We start from the raw sequence: 15,622 nt of genomic DNA on the forward strand, positions 1-15,622 counted from the left end.
CGCAAGTGCAGCAAGCAATTAAAAAAGCAAATGGTGTCTGGACTTTGTTGGGTTAAATTGAGTTCAGAACTGGGAATGTTTTATTAATGTTTTACTGAATTTTGCATGCAGAGTTGGTCTCCACAGCTAAGAAAGGGTGTACTTGCCATAAAGCGAGTATAATGGAGGTTTATGAGCTAATACTGGGGATGATAAGATTGTCCTATAAGGAGAGATTGGTTCACCTTCATTTATATTCACTGGGGTTTAGAAAGATGAGGGGAGATCTGATTGCCAGGACTCAAGGATCTGAGTTACAGGGAGATGTTGAACAAGCTAGGACTTTTTTCTTTAGAGCATTGGAGATGGAGGGGGCATCTTATAGAAGTGTATAAGATCATGAGAGGCATGGATATGGTGAATGCACTCTATTTTTCTCCGGGCTGGGGAACCAAGGATTGGAGGGCATCAGTTTAAGGTTAGAGGGGAAAGAATAAAAATGAATCACCTCACACATGTCCGCATTAAACTCCCATTTCCCACCTCTCAGCCCAGCTCTGCAGCTTATCTATTCCCTCTGTAACCTGCAACAACCTTCGTCACTATCCACAACTCCACTGACCTTAGTGTCATCTGCAAATTTACTAACCCATCCTTCTATGCCGTCATCCAGGTCATTTATATAACTGACAAACAGTGGACCCAAAACAGATCCTTGTGGTACCCCACTAGTTACTGAACTCCAGGATGAATATTTCCAATCAACCACTTCTTTCAGCTCACCAGTTTCTGATCCAAACATTTTCTGCCTCACAGGTCTTTAATTACCAGGGTTGTCTCTACTCCCTTTCTTAAACAAGGAGACATTTGCTATCCTCCAGTCTCTGGCACTATTCCTGTAGATAATGACGGCATAAAGATAAAAGCCAAAGGCTCTGCAATCTCCCCTAGCTTCCCAGAGAATCTGAGGATAAACCTCATCCGGTCCAGGGGACTTATCTATATTTAGAATTGCTAACACCACCTCCTTCTGCACCTCAATCCCACCTAGTCTAATAGCCTGTATCTCTGTATTCTCCTCGACCACATTGTCTTTTTCTAGCATGAATACTGATGAAAAGTATTCATTTAGCGCTTCCCCTATCTCCTCTGACTCCACGCACAACTTCCCACGACTATGCTTGATTAGGCCTAATCTTACTCTAGTCATTCTTTTATTCCTGATATAGCTATAGAAAGCCTTAGGGTTTTCCTTAATCACATCCACCAATGACTTCTCATGTCCCCTCCTGGCTCTTCTTAGCTCTCTCTTTAGGTCTTTCCTGGCTAACTTGTAACTTGTAATGAAATACTCATCACTTGCCTGTGCAGGTGTGGCTCCAACAACACTCAAGAAGCTTGATGCCATCCAAGACAAAGCAGCCCACTTGATTGGCACTACATCCACAAGCATCCTCTCCCTCCATCACTAGCACTCAATAGCAGCAGTGCGTACCACTTACACAATGCACTGCAGGAATTCATCAAAGATCCACAGACCGCAACTTCCAAACGCATGATCACTTCCGAGAAAGCGAGGACCGCAGATGCTAAAGGTCAGAGTCAAAGAGTATGGTGTTGGAAAAGCACAGCCTGATAGAGAGCTTATGCTCGAAACATCAATTCTCCTGCTCCTCAGATGCTGCCTGACCAGCTGTGCTTTTCCAGCACCACACTCTTAAAACATGACCACTTCCATCTAGATGTACGCAGGCGTCAGATACATGGGAACATACCACTCACCATCCTTTTTGGAAATATATTTCCATTTTTCTACTGTCCCTATGTCAAATCATGGAATTCCCTCCCTAAGGACATTGTGATTCAGTCTACAGCACATGGACCTCAGCGGTTCAAGAAGGCAGCTCACCAACCATCTTCTCAGAAGCAACTAGGGATGGGCATTCAATGCTGCTCAGCCAGGAAGTCCCCACATCCCAGAAGTGAATTTAAAAAGAATGATAGATTTGAAGGCTGATAAATCCTAGGCACAATAATCGATATCTAAAAGTATTTATGGAAACGACCCTAGAAGTAATGGATTTATTGATGGTCATTCTGTCAAGATTCTACAGACTCTGAAACAGTTCCTATAGATTGGAGGTTAGCTAAAGTAACCCCATTATTATTAAAAGGAGGTGGAGAGAAAACAAGGAATTCTTGACTAGTAGCCTGATGTCACAGTAGTAGAAAAACTGCCAGCATCCATTTTAAAAGATTTAATAGCAGAACACTTAGAAAACACTAACAGGATTGGAAAGAGTCAACATGAAAGGGAAATCATGCTTGACAAATCTACTTGAATTTTTCGAAGATGTTGAGGGGAATTGTTGAGGGGAAGCCAGTGGATGTGATTTACTTGAACTTTCAGAAGGCTTTCTACAAGAAACCACATAAGACACACATGTAAAATTGAAGGAGATAGTGAGGACTGCAGATGCTGGAGATCAGAGCTGAAACTGTGTTGCTGGAAAAATGCAGCAGGTCAGGCAGCATCCAAGGAGCAGGAGAATCGACATTTCAGGCATGAGCCCTTCTTCAGGAAGAAGGGCTGAAGAAGGGCTCATGCCTGAAACGTCAATTCTCCTGCCTCTTGGATGCTACCTGACCTGCTGCGCTTTTCCAGCAACACATTTTCAGCATGTAAAATTAAAGTAAATTAAAGGGTTAGTGCATTAAAATAGAAAGAGAATTGGTTAGCAGATAAATGAAGAATAGGAATATCCTGTTTTTTTTTTGAGTGGCAGGCAGTTAGTGGGCTACCACTGGGATCAGTGCTTGGACTCCCCAACCTATTCTCAATATATAGTAATGATTTGAATAAAGGAACCAATCATAACATCTCTTAAAGTTTGCAGATGACGTAAAGCTGGGTGGGAGGGTGAAAAGTGTGGAGGATGCAGAGATACTGTGTATGATTTGGACAAATGTGTGGGCAAATGCATAACAGATGAAGTACTATTTGGATAAATGTACTTGGTATCAAAAGCAGAAAAGCAGATTATTATCTGAATATCAATAGTTTAGAAAAGGGCAAGGTGCTACAACACATGGGTGCCCTTGTAAAACGTTCACTGAAAGTATGCATCAGGTGGTGAAGGAAGTAAATGACCTTCAGAGCGTGAGGATTTTAGTACATTATCAGGGATGTCCTGCTGCAATCATTCATGGCCTTGGTGAGACCACACCAAGAGTATTATGTGCAGTTTTGGTCTCCTTAGCTGAGGAACGATGTTCTAGCTGTATAGAGAGTACAACAAAAAGCTTACCATTCTGAGATGGCAGGACTGACATGTGAAGAGAGACTGGATCAGATAGCACAATATTCACTGAAGTTTAGAAGAATGAGTGAATGGTTGGAGGGAATCTCAGAAACTTCTAAAATCCTGATAGGGCTACATAGGGTAGATGCAGGCTCTATGCTCCTGGTGGTGCAGGAGTCCAGAAGCAGCGGTCACAGCCAAGGTAAACCATTTGGTTGAAGAGAAATTTCTTCACTCAAAATGATAAGTCTGTGGAATTTTCTGCCACAGAAGGCGATTGAAAGCAAAGTATTGATTATTTTTCAGAAAAGTTAGATATAGTTCTTGTGGTTCTGTTTGCCGAGCTGAGAATTTGTGTTGCAGACATTTCGTCACCTGTCTAGGTGACATCCCCAGTGCTTGGGAGCCTCCTGTGAAGCGCTTCTGTGATCTTTCCTCCGCCATTTGTAGTGGTTTGAATCTGCTGCATCCGGTTGTCAGTTCCAGCTGTCCGTTGCAATGGTTGGTATGTTGGGTCCAGGTCGATGTGCTTATTGATTGAATCTGTGGATGAGTGCTAAACCTCTAGGAATTCCCTGGCTGTTCTCTGTTCTCACAACAATGAGCACCCGAGCTACAAACCTTCTCACAAACTTTGATATAGTTCTTGGGATGATCAGTCATGATCGTATTGAATGGAAGAGCAGGGTCAAAGGGCTGAATGATTGACTCCTCTTACTTCCTATGTTTCTGTGTTGGAACCTTTTATACTCCAGTTCTGGGAGAGATATCATGAAAACAAATGAAGAAAGTACAGTATTATAAGATATGGTCCCAAGAGCAAAACTGTCCAGAATTTTAACTGTCATGGGAGGCTAACTTTTTATAATATCAAAATGTTGAAATCTTTTCATCAGTTTAATTACCCCATTGTAATGTGGTGTGAGATATAAATCCAAAGTCCAAAAAACATATGTGGATGATACCGTGTGAAATCTATACCTGAGTCCCTATCTGGACAGTATGATGCTAACATCCCGTCAGTTTAATGCAGAATAACACCCTTATGGTATTTCTTGCTCTAAAGAGGTACGTACAATGTTGATTATGTCAGCCATGTATCTTTCACAAGATCTAGGTCATAAACTAGAACTTTTCCCGTTCTAAAGTTTGGCGAGAGATTTTTATGTCAAGGTAGAGAAAGCAGTCACTCAATTCCATTAGATATTTTCCATACTGTTTCCAAAGAACCAGAGCTCTTGATATCTTATAATTTGGTATGGATTGTGTATTCTCGCTTGGAGATGTGGTGAAACGGACTGTGCAGTTTCTCTGTTGAGTTTGCATGTTCATATTATTATTAAAGAAAATGAAACATAAACAGTTCAAATGTGAAAGAACTAAAGTTGAACAATTAACTATTTACATATTTATCACTCATTTCTTGTATCAAACTGTATTTTTAAATACAGTTTTCCCAAAAATTAAAAGTACTGTATTATTTTCAACTGTTGTAATTTTAGTTGTAAAGAAAAAGACAGCTAAAAACTCCAAGAGTTAAGCTGGATTTTAAAAAAGTCTGTTTCATTGGAATATTGTGCGTGATCGCCATAATTAGTTACCACCACCAGTGAAAGCAGGCAGATATGTTTTCACCCTTATTTGTCAGCAAACAACATATCCCTGAAACTAATGGATGAATTTCAACTAAAATTATGCATATAATTTGGTACAATGAAGAGCTGATTAGGTTTTAGTGAAAATATGAATTCAGATCCTGGAATGTTTTAAAAGATCTATTAACATTGGCAGAATGTGGTGGTTTGTTTGTTTGAGAATGTTCTGGGGTAGTGCAATTTGTCACACCTGTCAAAAGATGAGCAGGAATTTTCAGAGCAGTTCATCGGATATAATTTGACCTGAAGTCTCCTCAGTAAGATAGAAGCCCTAAATAAAAAGTTTTTTTTTCAGCTTAAAAGTTACTGGCCATTAGTTAGGCAGGGAAAAAATGTACGATTGTAATAATGTTGAATTGACACATACTTTACAGTATGGAGATACATACTTTACAGAATGCTTGCTTCACTTACTTGTTCCTGTTTCAAACAGATGTCATGTGGCTTTAAACATTCAGCGGTTGTTACTGCAGATGGGAAGTTGTTCACATTTGGAAATGGTGACTATGGTCGTTTGGGACTCGGTAACACATCTAATAAAAAGCTGCCTGAGAGAGTGATAGCATTGGAAGGCTATCAAGTTGGACAGGTATGATATATTCCATTTTATTAAGTATCAAGAAATCAGGGTTTCGCAGTGATTACTGAATCCAGAAATGATAAAATATTATCAAAGATAGTGATAATTATCTTTAGAATTGCTTGCAGTGCCTGTTAATGCCCAATGATATATAGTCTGTCACCAAGGTTATATGAACATTGAGATGCTTAAAATCATCACACTGTAGAGGGTTTGTATAAATCTAAATAAATTATCAGGCCAAAACTAGACCATGCTGGATATGTACCAGTGGTCAATCAATTCTCTGGAATTTCAGTTCTTCAAAAGCACTGCTGTCTTTGTGTAATTCCAGTACTTTAAGTTTGTACTTCAGCTTTTGAGAATTTGCAGAATCTTTTTCCTTACATAACTACTCATTTATGGCAATACTCAGAGGAAGTCTAGACTCAAGGTAATGTTCAGATGCTAGGTCTTCAAGGATCCAGGTGATCCTGGAAAAGTGCATGGATTTAACAGATGAACAGAGTCAAAAGGTTTGGTCAAGAAGGTGGTTTTGCCCCTGACCGACTGTTTTTAAGTCACTGCACTATTTAAAACAATACAGTCTAATCAGGAGTTGTAGAATCATGCAATTCAAAAGGCATATTGAGTCCATACCACAAAAATACGTTACTGCCTTCGGTCGATCCACTTCCCTGTAATAGTTTTAAATCTTATGACATTTCAACTGCACATCCAAGGACTTTTAAAGGTTATGACATTACTGATCTTAACTTTTCTCTCTCTCTCTCTCTCTCTCTTTCTCTCTTTCTCTCTCTCTTTTTTTCTCTTTCTCTCTTTCTCTCTCTCTCTTTTTCTTTCTTTCTCATTCACTAACTCCCTCATCTTCAGATCCCTCTTAACTTCCTGCCTTTTACTTCAAAAGTATGCTCCCTTGTTATTGACCCTTCCACTAAGGGTACCCATCCTGTCCATGCCTCTCAAAATTTTACATATCTCAGTCAGGTACCCCCCAACATTCTCTGCTCCAAAGAGAATGGCTTTGTTATGTCTTGGATCGTGTTTTTGGGAGCCTTGGTGAGGAGCAGCCCCAGGTAGTCCACATAGGTTAGGAAAAGGGATGGGCATTTAAGGCACAAATTCAGGGAGGTACGGTGGAAGCTTAGAGCTAGAACAAACAGAGTTGTTATCTCTGGTTTGTTCCCCATGCCAAGTCCTGGCAATGTGAAGAATACGGAGAGAGAGGAGTTGAACACATGGCTCTCGGTATGGTGCAAGAGGGAGGGTTTCAGGCACCGGGGTCATTCTGGGGTAGGTGGGACCTCTACAAGCAGGATGGCCTACACCTGAACCAGAGGAGTACCAATATCCTGGAGGGGAAATTTGCTAATACTCTTTGGGAGGGTTTAAACTAATTGAGCAGGGGGATGAGAACTTAAATTGTAGTTCCTGTGTCCAGAAAGTTGAAAGTAATGAGGTCAGAAAAAAGGTTTCAAGTTCACAAGAGCAGGCAGGTAAGTGATTTGAAATATGTCTACTTCAACGCCAGGAGCATCCAGAATAAGATGGGTGAACTTGCAGCATTGGTTGGTATCTGGGACTTCAATGTTGTGGCCATTTCAGAGACATGAATAGAGCAGGGACAGAAATGGTTGTTGCAGGTTCCAGCATTTAGATGTTTCAGTAAGAACAGAAAAGATGATAAAACAGGGGGACGTGTGGCATTGTTAGTGAAGGACATTATTACGGTAGCAGAAAGGACGTTTGAGGACTCGTCTACTGAGGTAGTATGGGTTGAGGTTAGAAACAGGGAAGGAGAGGTCACCGTGTTGGATGTTTTCTGTAGGCCTCTGTATACTTCCAGAGATGTAGAGGAAAGGATAGCAAAGACTATTCTGGAAAGGAGCGAGAGTAACAGGGAAGTTGTTATGGGGTTTTTAACTTGCCAAATAGTGACTGGAAATACTGTAGTTTGAGTACTTTAGGTGGGGCAATTTTCGTCCAATGTGTGCAGGATGGTTTCCTGATACAATATGTAGACAGGTCCACAAGGGGCAAGGCCACATTGGATTTGGTACTGGGTAATAGACCTGGCCAGGTGTTAGATTTGGAGGTAGGTGAGCACTTTGGTGATTGTGCCCACAATTTGGTTAAGTTTAACTTAGTGACGGAAAGGGATAGGTAGATACTGCAGGGCAAGAGTTATAGCTGGGGGAAAGGCAACTATGATGCGATTAGGCAAAATTTAGGATGCATAGGATGGGGAAAGAAACTGCAGGGGATGGACACAATTGATATGTGGAGCTTATTCAAAGAACAGCTACTGTGGGTCCTTGATAAGTATCTACCTATCTGGCAGGGAGGAAATGGTGGACCTAGGAAGCCATGGTTTACGAGAGAAGTTGAGTCTCTTGTTGAGGAAAAGAAGGCTTATGCTAGGATGAATGTGAAGGCTCAGTTAGGGAGCTTGAGACTTGCAAGTTTATAGCTGAAATGCTCCATCCCAGACAATCATGGGAATCTCCTCTATACCGCAACCAATGCAATCACATTTTATTTAGTGTGACCAAAGCTGCACACAATACACCAGCTATATCTGACCAAAATTCTGTACATGACCTCCATGCTCTTAAATCAACTCATAAGGCATGTGTTCTGTATACCTTCGTAATTATGTGATTAACCTGTCCAGCTGCCTTCACCTTGTGTATACAGAAACTAAACAAACAAAACTTGGCTCACTCTGAAATGGTAATAACTTCTAGAAGTTGGGTTAAGTACATGAGGAGAAAGTTAGAATCATCACAGTATGCTTCACAGTCAACTGGTGAAAACAAGTAAGAATCCCATTTCCAAACGATCAGCAACTGCTCCAATTCCTTCAAAAACATCTTATCAGAAAGAGAGAAAAGATTGGGGTCGATCTTGTTCTGCTTTATCACTCCTCTCTCAACTTTTCACAGCATAAAATACTTCAAAATTCTGCAACCTTTTGCACCAAATATTACAGCTGTATGGTTTGTTACAAATAATTTGTTCAATAAACATGTAATAACATCAATTGAGAGAATGCCGGGAGAATTCTCCACACTTTCTCTAAAGGTCAGTTGAAATTGTTACTGCTCATTTGAAGGATTGGAACAGGCCTTGGAAGATGTCCAATGTATTGGAGGTTAACCAAATGTGGAGTGACCAAAAGCTTTGCAATCCACCCCAGTAAGGTGCTAACACTCTGTTAAGGTGCCAACACATCAAGAGGTGAGAGATCGGATGAAATTTAGATCAGGGAAAAGAAAAATTAGCAAATGCAAGTAATTTTGGTAATAAAACTAGAGTGTTGAAGAGTTTCAGCAGAAAATCCTGCTGGAAAATCTCAACAAGTCTGACCAGCAACTGTGGAGAGAAAAACAAAATGACTCTTTGGCATTGAATTGAAATGGATTCCAGTGAAAACTTATATTGGACTGGCAACATTAACTCTGTTTCTCTCACCATTGTTGCTGCCAGATCTGCTGAGATTTTCCATCAGGATTTTATGTTTTTTATATCATGTAGCAGCCACAGTACTTTGCTTTCATTTGATTAACTTGAGTAATGATTGTTCTTTCTGTTTTTTGGTACTATCATTGACATCTGATGTTAAATTGTCATGTTTTTCTTTACAGGTTGCATGTGGTTTAAATCACACTTTAGCTGTCTCTACCGATGGGATGATGGTTTGGGCTTTTGGTGATGGTGATTATGGAAAGCTTGGTCTTGGCAATTCAACAGCCAAATCATCCCCTCAGGCATGTGTCACCAAGCTTTGGTCATTATATTGGTGTGATTGCGTGGCTTTCTGTCTTTCCAGCACTGCTTCCTGATTGTCTCAAGTGAATCATAGTATTTGAGGTCACAGCTGACTTGTGTGACAAAGCTTCTAGTAATTCATTCATTGAATGTGGGCTTTCTAGAAAGGCTAACATTCATTTCCCATCCCTAATTTGCTTTTGAGAAACTTCTGTTGGACAGATATGGTATGTTCCATGTGGTGTAAGTACCCTCCAGTGCTGTTCGAGGTGGTGTTTTCACACTGCAACATTGAAGCTCAAAGATACAATTCCAAGTCCGCGTGAGGTAGCTGGAGGAAACCTGCTGGTGTTAGACTCTCCCTTGCCCTTCTTGATGCAGGTTTGGAAGGTGCTGCTATAGGTGCTTTAGCATGTTGTTGCAGTGCATCTTGTAAATGTCGCATACTACTGCCACTACGTTCTTGGAGTGGAGGGAGTTACTTGCGTACAAGAGGATGAGTACAAGAGTTGGCAGGTATACTTGTATAGGATTTACACTTGTATAGGATTTTGGTTCGGCCACATTTGGAATACTGTGTACAATTCTGGTCGCCACATTACCAAAAAGATGTGGATGCTTTGGAGACTGTGCAGAGGAGGTTCACCAGATGATGCCTGGTATGGAGGGCACTAGCTATGAAGGGAGGTTGAGTAGATAAAGATTATATTCATTAGAAAGACTGAGGTTGAGGGGGCGCCTGATTGAGGTCTACAAAATTATGAGAGGTATAGACAGGGTGGATAGCAAAGAGATTTTTTGCAGAGTGGGGGCACTCAATTACTAGGGGGTCACGAGTTCAAGGTGAGAGAGGAAAAGTTTAAGGGAGATCTGCGTGGAAAGTTCTTTATGTGGCGGGTGGTGGGTGCCTGGAACGTATTGCCAGCAGCGGTGGTAGAGGTGGGCATGATAGCATCATTTAAGATGTATCTGGACAGATACATGAATAGGCAGGGAGCAGAGGGATACAGACCGTTGGAAAATAGGTGACTTTTAGATAGAGGATCTGGATCGGTGCAGGCTTCGAGGTCCAAAGGGCCTGTTCCTGTGCTGTAACTTTCTTTGTTCTTTGCCATATGTCAGTCTCACCTATGATTGTCTTGATTTGGAGGTGCCAGTGTTGGACTTGGGTGTACAAAATTAAAAATCACACAACACCGGGTTATAGTCCAACGGGTTTATTTGGAAGTACTAGCTTTTGGAGGCTGCTCCTTCAGGTGGTTGTGGAGTGTAAGATCGTAAGACACAGAATTTATAGCAAAAGTTTACAGTGTGATGCAACAGACACTCATACACACCCCCTACCCCGGCACGAACACGCACACACATACACACACACACAAGTTTGTGGGGTGAATTTGTATTTGCAGATTTACATTTTGTTTTGCTCTGAAACAACATGAATCCATGTAAGATTCTGTAAATCCCTTTTTTAGAAATAGAATCAGTCTAAACATTGGGACACAGACAGACTCACACAGGGCACCTCATACCTTAAGTGGATTATCTGAGCTGACGTGCCCATTGTTAAAATGCACTTGAAAATGTAACAGTTTTGGGTTTACATATGAAAGAACTGAGACCAACATGGTAATTCTATAAGATGAGAGATTTAACAAACAATCCAGGTCTTTTTCAATGTATCATTTCAGTTGCATCACACTGTAAACTTTTGCTTACATTCTGTGTCTTACGATATTATACTTCATAACCACATATTGAAGGAAGCTAGTGTTTCCAAAATAAACCTGTTGGTGTTGTGTGATTTTTAACTTTGTCAGCCATGATTGTCCAGATTTTGCTGCACGTGGGCATAAACTGCCTCATTGTTTGCTACAATTACATCTGAACATAGTGCAACTTTCAGTGAGTGTACCCATTTCTGAGCTTCAGATGATGTGGGCCTTGATGAAGTAGCATGGTTGGACCCAGGATAGTGCTCTGAGAAACTGCCATAGTGATATCTTGATACTGAAATGATTGCTCTTCAAAACCATAACCATATTCCTTTTTGATGGGTGTGGTTTATTCCATGGGAGAGTCTCCAGCGATACTCACTGATTTCCTTGAATCCACCCAGTCAATTGCTGCCTTGCTGTCAGGAGCAGTCACTCTCACCTCAGAATTGAAATTCAGGCTAGTTTTGATCGTGTTTGGTCTAAGGCTACACGGAAAGCTGGTGCCAAATGGATCTGGTAGAACCCAAAATGAGCATCAGTGAGCGGGTTTTTGGTAAGTTTGTGCCATTTGATCACATTGTCAATGCTTTCATTACTGATGATAGGTTGTGATCTAATGCAATAGTAATAGCTGGATTTGATTAGTCTTTTGTGTGGGCAATTTTCTTTACAATAGTTGGGTGAATTTTGCAGTTCAATTTTATGATAATGGTCTAGGGAAAATTATGTTTGTAATTGATGAATGATGTAATTCAGCTATTCTGTTGTTTATTTTTCACAGCTCTGTCTTTTGTTTTTGTCTTAAGGTTTTTTAACTTCTCTTTTTGCAGAAAGTGGATGTTTTGTGTGGCATAGGAATTAAGAAAGTTGCCTGTGGCACCCAGTTTTCTGTTGCCCTGACAAAAGACGGCCATGTGTACACTTTTGGCCAAGGTAAGATAATTATCTAGGCTTTTCAAAATTATGTTTAGAATGGCACCAATGATTAATTTTAATTCATTCCAAATAGCTATAGAAACAGATGACTTTTCTATGTTGTCCGTCATCCATTTATCAAAGCAAGAAATAGGAGTCAGTCTGTTTTCCACAACTGTTCATTTAAATTTCATAGTTCAATACAAGGTCCAACCTTCTTTCTTCTTTTCCTAATCCACCCCTTAATGGGGAAAAACCAACCATTTTTCTTCTTCCATAACCAGAAGTGCTCTTACACAAAACTGAACGTTTCTTGCCCTTACCAAATCAGCTGTGATTTTTTTAAAAATCTATTTACCACCACTGATAAATCATCCAGTGACCCAACAGTCAGTTCTGAAGAACGGTCACTGGATCTGAAACATTAACTCTCTCTTCTCTCCACAGATGCTTGCAGACCTGCTGACATTCTCCAGAAATTTCTTCAGTCTACCAGCTAGAAATTGGCATTCAAGTGCTGTGCCATTAGTCGCTTCTCCTCATTCTTTTCTGTCTATATATTTACTATGCTTGACACTGGATTTTTTTTAAGTAATCTTTTTGCCCAAACGTAATTGAGAGAGATTGAAATATCTTTAAATGTTCAATATGTTTTTAAAGGTGACCGATTTTATTTTTTCTCTCTCAACCTTTCTCACCTCCGTTTTCTAAAAGGTTCTGAATAATAATCCTGGAAATTGTTATGGAGATTGAAATTCCAGCAGGTTTTTATCATTACAGTTTCTAAATTTAATACACTCTATATGAAATTTTATTTTTATGGCAGCCAATTAACCAATCCATTTAATTAAGTTCAGGCTGACTAGATTGAATATTCAAAATGATGAAACCAAGATTCCCATCACTAATGCCTTGAGAGAAGACTTGCAGCTCACCAAGGCTTATACAATTAAAAGATAGTGTTGTAGAAAAAAGAGACCTAGGGTTTCAGGTACATAATTCTTTGAATTTGCGTCACAAATAGATAGTAGTTAAGAAACGTTGGGCACACTTGCCTTTGAGCTCAGACCTTTGAGTATAGGAGTTGGGGCGTTATGTTGAGGTTGTATAGGATGTTGGTGAGGCCTCTTAGGGAGCACTCTGTCCAGTTCTGGTCGCCATTATAGGAAGGATATTATTGAGCTGGAGAAAGTTTATAAGAGATTTACCAGGATATTGCCAGGAATGGAAGTTTTGAGTTATAAGGAAAGGCTGGGACTTCTTTCACTAGAACATAGGAAGTTAAAGGTTAAGCTTGTAGAGGTTTATAAAATCATGAGTGGTATAGATAAGGTGAATGGCAGGGTGTCTTTTCCCTAGGTTGGGAGGTTTCAAGATTAGGGGCATGTTTTTCATATGAAAGGAGGAATGTTTAAAAAGACATGAGGGCAATTTTTGTTTACACAGAAGTTGATTCATGTGTAGAATGAACTTGCAGAGGAAGTGCTGGGTGCTGGTACAGTTACATATGTTTAAAAGACATTTGTACATGAATAAAAATACTTGGAGGGGTGTGGGTCAAGGCAGGTGGGACAATCTTAGTTTGAAATTATAGTCAATATGAGTCGAAGAGTGTGGTGCTGGAAAAGCACAGCCGGTCAGGCAGCATCCGAGGAGCAGGAAAGTTGACTTTTTGAGCAATAAGCTCTTCATCAGGAATTCCTAATGAAGAACATGATGAAAACTTCATTTCATTTCCACTTCCAAACATAAATTAACAGATGCCATCCAATACAACTCTAACAAATTTACAAAGCCATCTGAATTTAATCTTCTCCCTCTCCTCGTGTAGATATAGAAAAAAGTATAGGTTATTACCAAGGTTTGAGCAACTAAGTTTCTTGAGGCCAACCCAAAAATCACCTTATTGATGATGGCAAGTGTAGATAATCTTTGATGCTGCACCAAGTGTGAACAGAGCTCCTTACCAGCTCAAATAGTAAACAAAACCTTCTGTAACAATATCTGCCAGATGCACCAAACTATCATAGGAAAATGAAAATGCTAAGTTTATCCAACAGATATGGAAGCTAAAATTTGAATTAAATTTTGTATTTTGCGTTAATAAGGGAGAACATGATTAGTGATTTTTAAAGTTCAATTTGTGAGCTTGGAACTGTACCAAGAAGAGTGGAGGTCTGTTTTATTGACACTTAACACCGAATGTTGTGCAACCTTGACTTGAAGACCATGGGTGGGTTAATAGATTGGTGAATTTAATTTGAAAAGTATTCATGCGGAGTGACAGGAGCACAGAGCACAAACCAAACAATCTAGACAGCTGATCTGTGTTGTGAAGAATTGCTGCATACTGGATATGTAGGACACCATATGTAGGGAAAAAGCGGCAGAGCAATTGCTGAAAGGAAATCAGTTGCAGTTCCAGTCTGAACAAAGAATTTGCCTGTCTTAGTCACAATTCTTCATTAGAGTTGAATGTTTGTAAGAATATCACTATCTTGAAAGAAGTAATGTGAATTTGAAACTTTGAGCACAAAGAATAATACATTAAACGGGGAAAATAATGGACTATATTACACTAAGTGAAATGTTGCATAGATTTCATTACAGACAAAAGACAAAGTGCACAGCTTTTCGCGAATGTGTTCAGTAAGTGACCTCTGCTGATTTAAAGGAAAAAATAAAGTCAGGATTGAACAAGCCAGGTTTTATTGTGGTGCCTAATTTATCCAGTATTAACTATGAGTGTCATGTCCATTCAGACTCTGACAATTCCTTTTCCATGCCAACAGATCGCTTGATAGGCTTGCCTGAGGGTCGTGCCCGCAATCATAACAGACCTCAGCCAGTACCTGCTCTGAATGGAGTATTTATTGAGGACATAGTTGTGGGTGCTGAGCACATACTGAGTCTTTCAACACCTGGAGATGTTTATGGCTGGGGCAGCAATTCAGAAGGGCAGGTAAGAAATCTTAATGCTACAGAGATCTTTTCAACTATTTTGTTTCTTGGATTATAAATACAAAGTTAGTAAGCACAGGCTCACACTAAACTCGCCACAAGCAAGACAGGAATTTTCCTGTAGAGTGGTAATGGTACCCCTTTTCACTAACATTAGCTGATGCTATGTCAATATAATCTGCTTCAAAAGCAGCAGGACAACTAGAAGTAGGAGTAAGACATTTGACTCTTCAAACCTGCACTGCCATTCAGTTTGATTATGGCTGTTCCTCCATCCCAATGCCATGTTCTTGCTTTCTCTTTATACCTTTTTATGCCTTTAATATCAATAAAACTGTCAATCTGTTTCTTGAATATACTCTGCAACATGGCCTCCACAGCTTTCTGTGATAATGAACTCAACAGGTTGACCACCCTTGAGTGAAGAAATATTTCCTCACCTTGATCTGAAATGGTCTTCCCCATGTTCTAAGGGAAAAAGTGAGGACTGCAGATGCTGGAGATCAGAACTTAAAAATGTGTTGCTGGAAAAGTGCAGCAGGTCAGGCAGCATCCCGAAATGTCGATTCTCCTTCTCCTTGGATGCTGCCTGACCTGCTGCGCTTTTCCAGCAACACATTTTTCCCCATATTCTGAGACTGTGACCCAGTTTCTAAACCATGGGAAACAAACAAGATAATGAGACTCCAGATACTGTATGTTCCTGTTAGGGTGAACAGCAAGCCTGGTAGGTATGGGGAA

The 15,622-nt window shown here is 40.1% G+C and overlaps 1 protein-coding gene across 8 annotated transcripts in view; it reads left to right on the forward strand.

Annotated features, from left to right (window-relative positions):
* The window catches only part of herc1 (HECT and RLD domain containing E3 ubiquitin protein ligase family member 1), a 466,732-nt gene that overhangs the window by 417,935 nt on the left and 33,175 nt on the right, over positions 1-15,622 (forward strand). For 7 of the 8 annotated variants that reach the window (XM_072553316.1, XM_072553320.1, XM_072553317.1 and 4 more), the window contains 2 exons: positions 5,370-5,525; positions 9,164-9,633. In XM_072553316.1, coding sequence (XP_072409417.1) covers positions 5,370-5,525; positions 9,164-9,361 — 354 coding nt within the window. In that variant the 3' untranslated portion in view covers positions 9,362-9,633. Of the gene's footprint in view, positions 1-5,369; positions 5,526-9,163; positions 9,634-11,835; positions 11,939-14,712; positions 14,883-15,622 lie in introns of those variants that run through there. The other variant, XM_072553323.1, reaches the window with a different exon arrangement.

Source organism: Chiloscyllium punctatum, chromosome 33 (assembly GCF_047496795.1).
Source record: "Chiloscyllium punctatum isolate Juve2018m chromosome 33, sChiPun1.3, whole genome shotgun sequence".
NCBI lineage: Eukaryota > Metazoa > Chordata > Chondrichthyes > Orectolobiformes > Hemiscylliidae > Chiloscyllium > Chiloscyllium punctatum.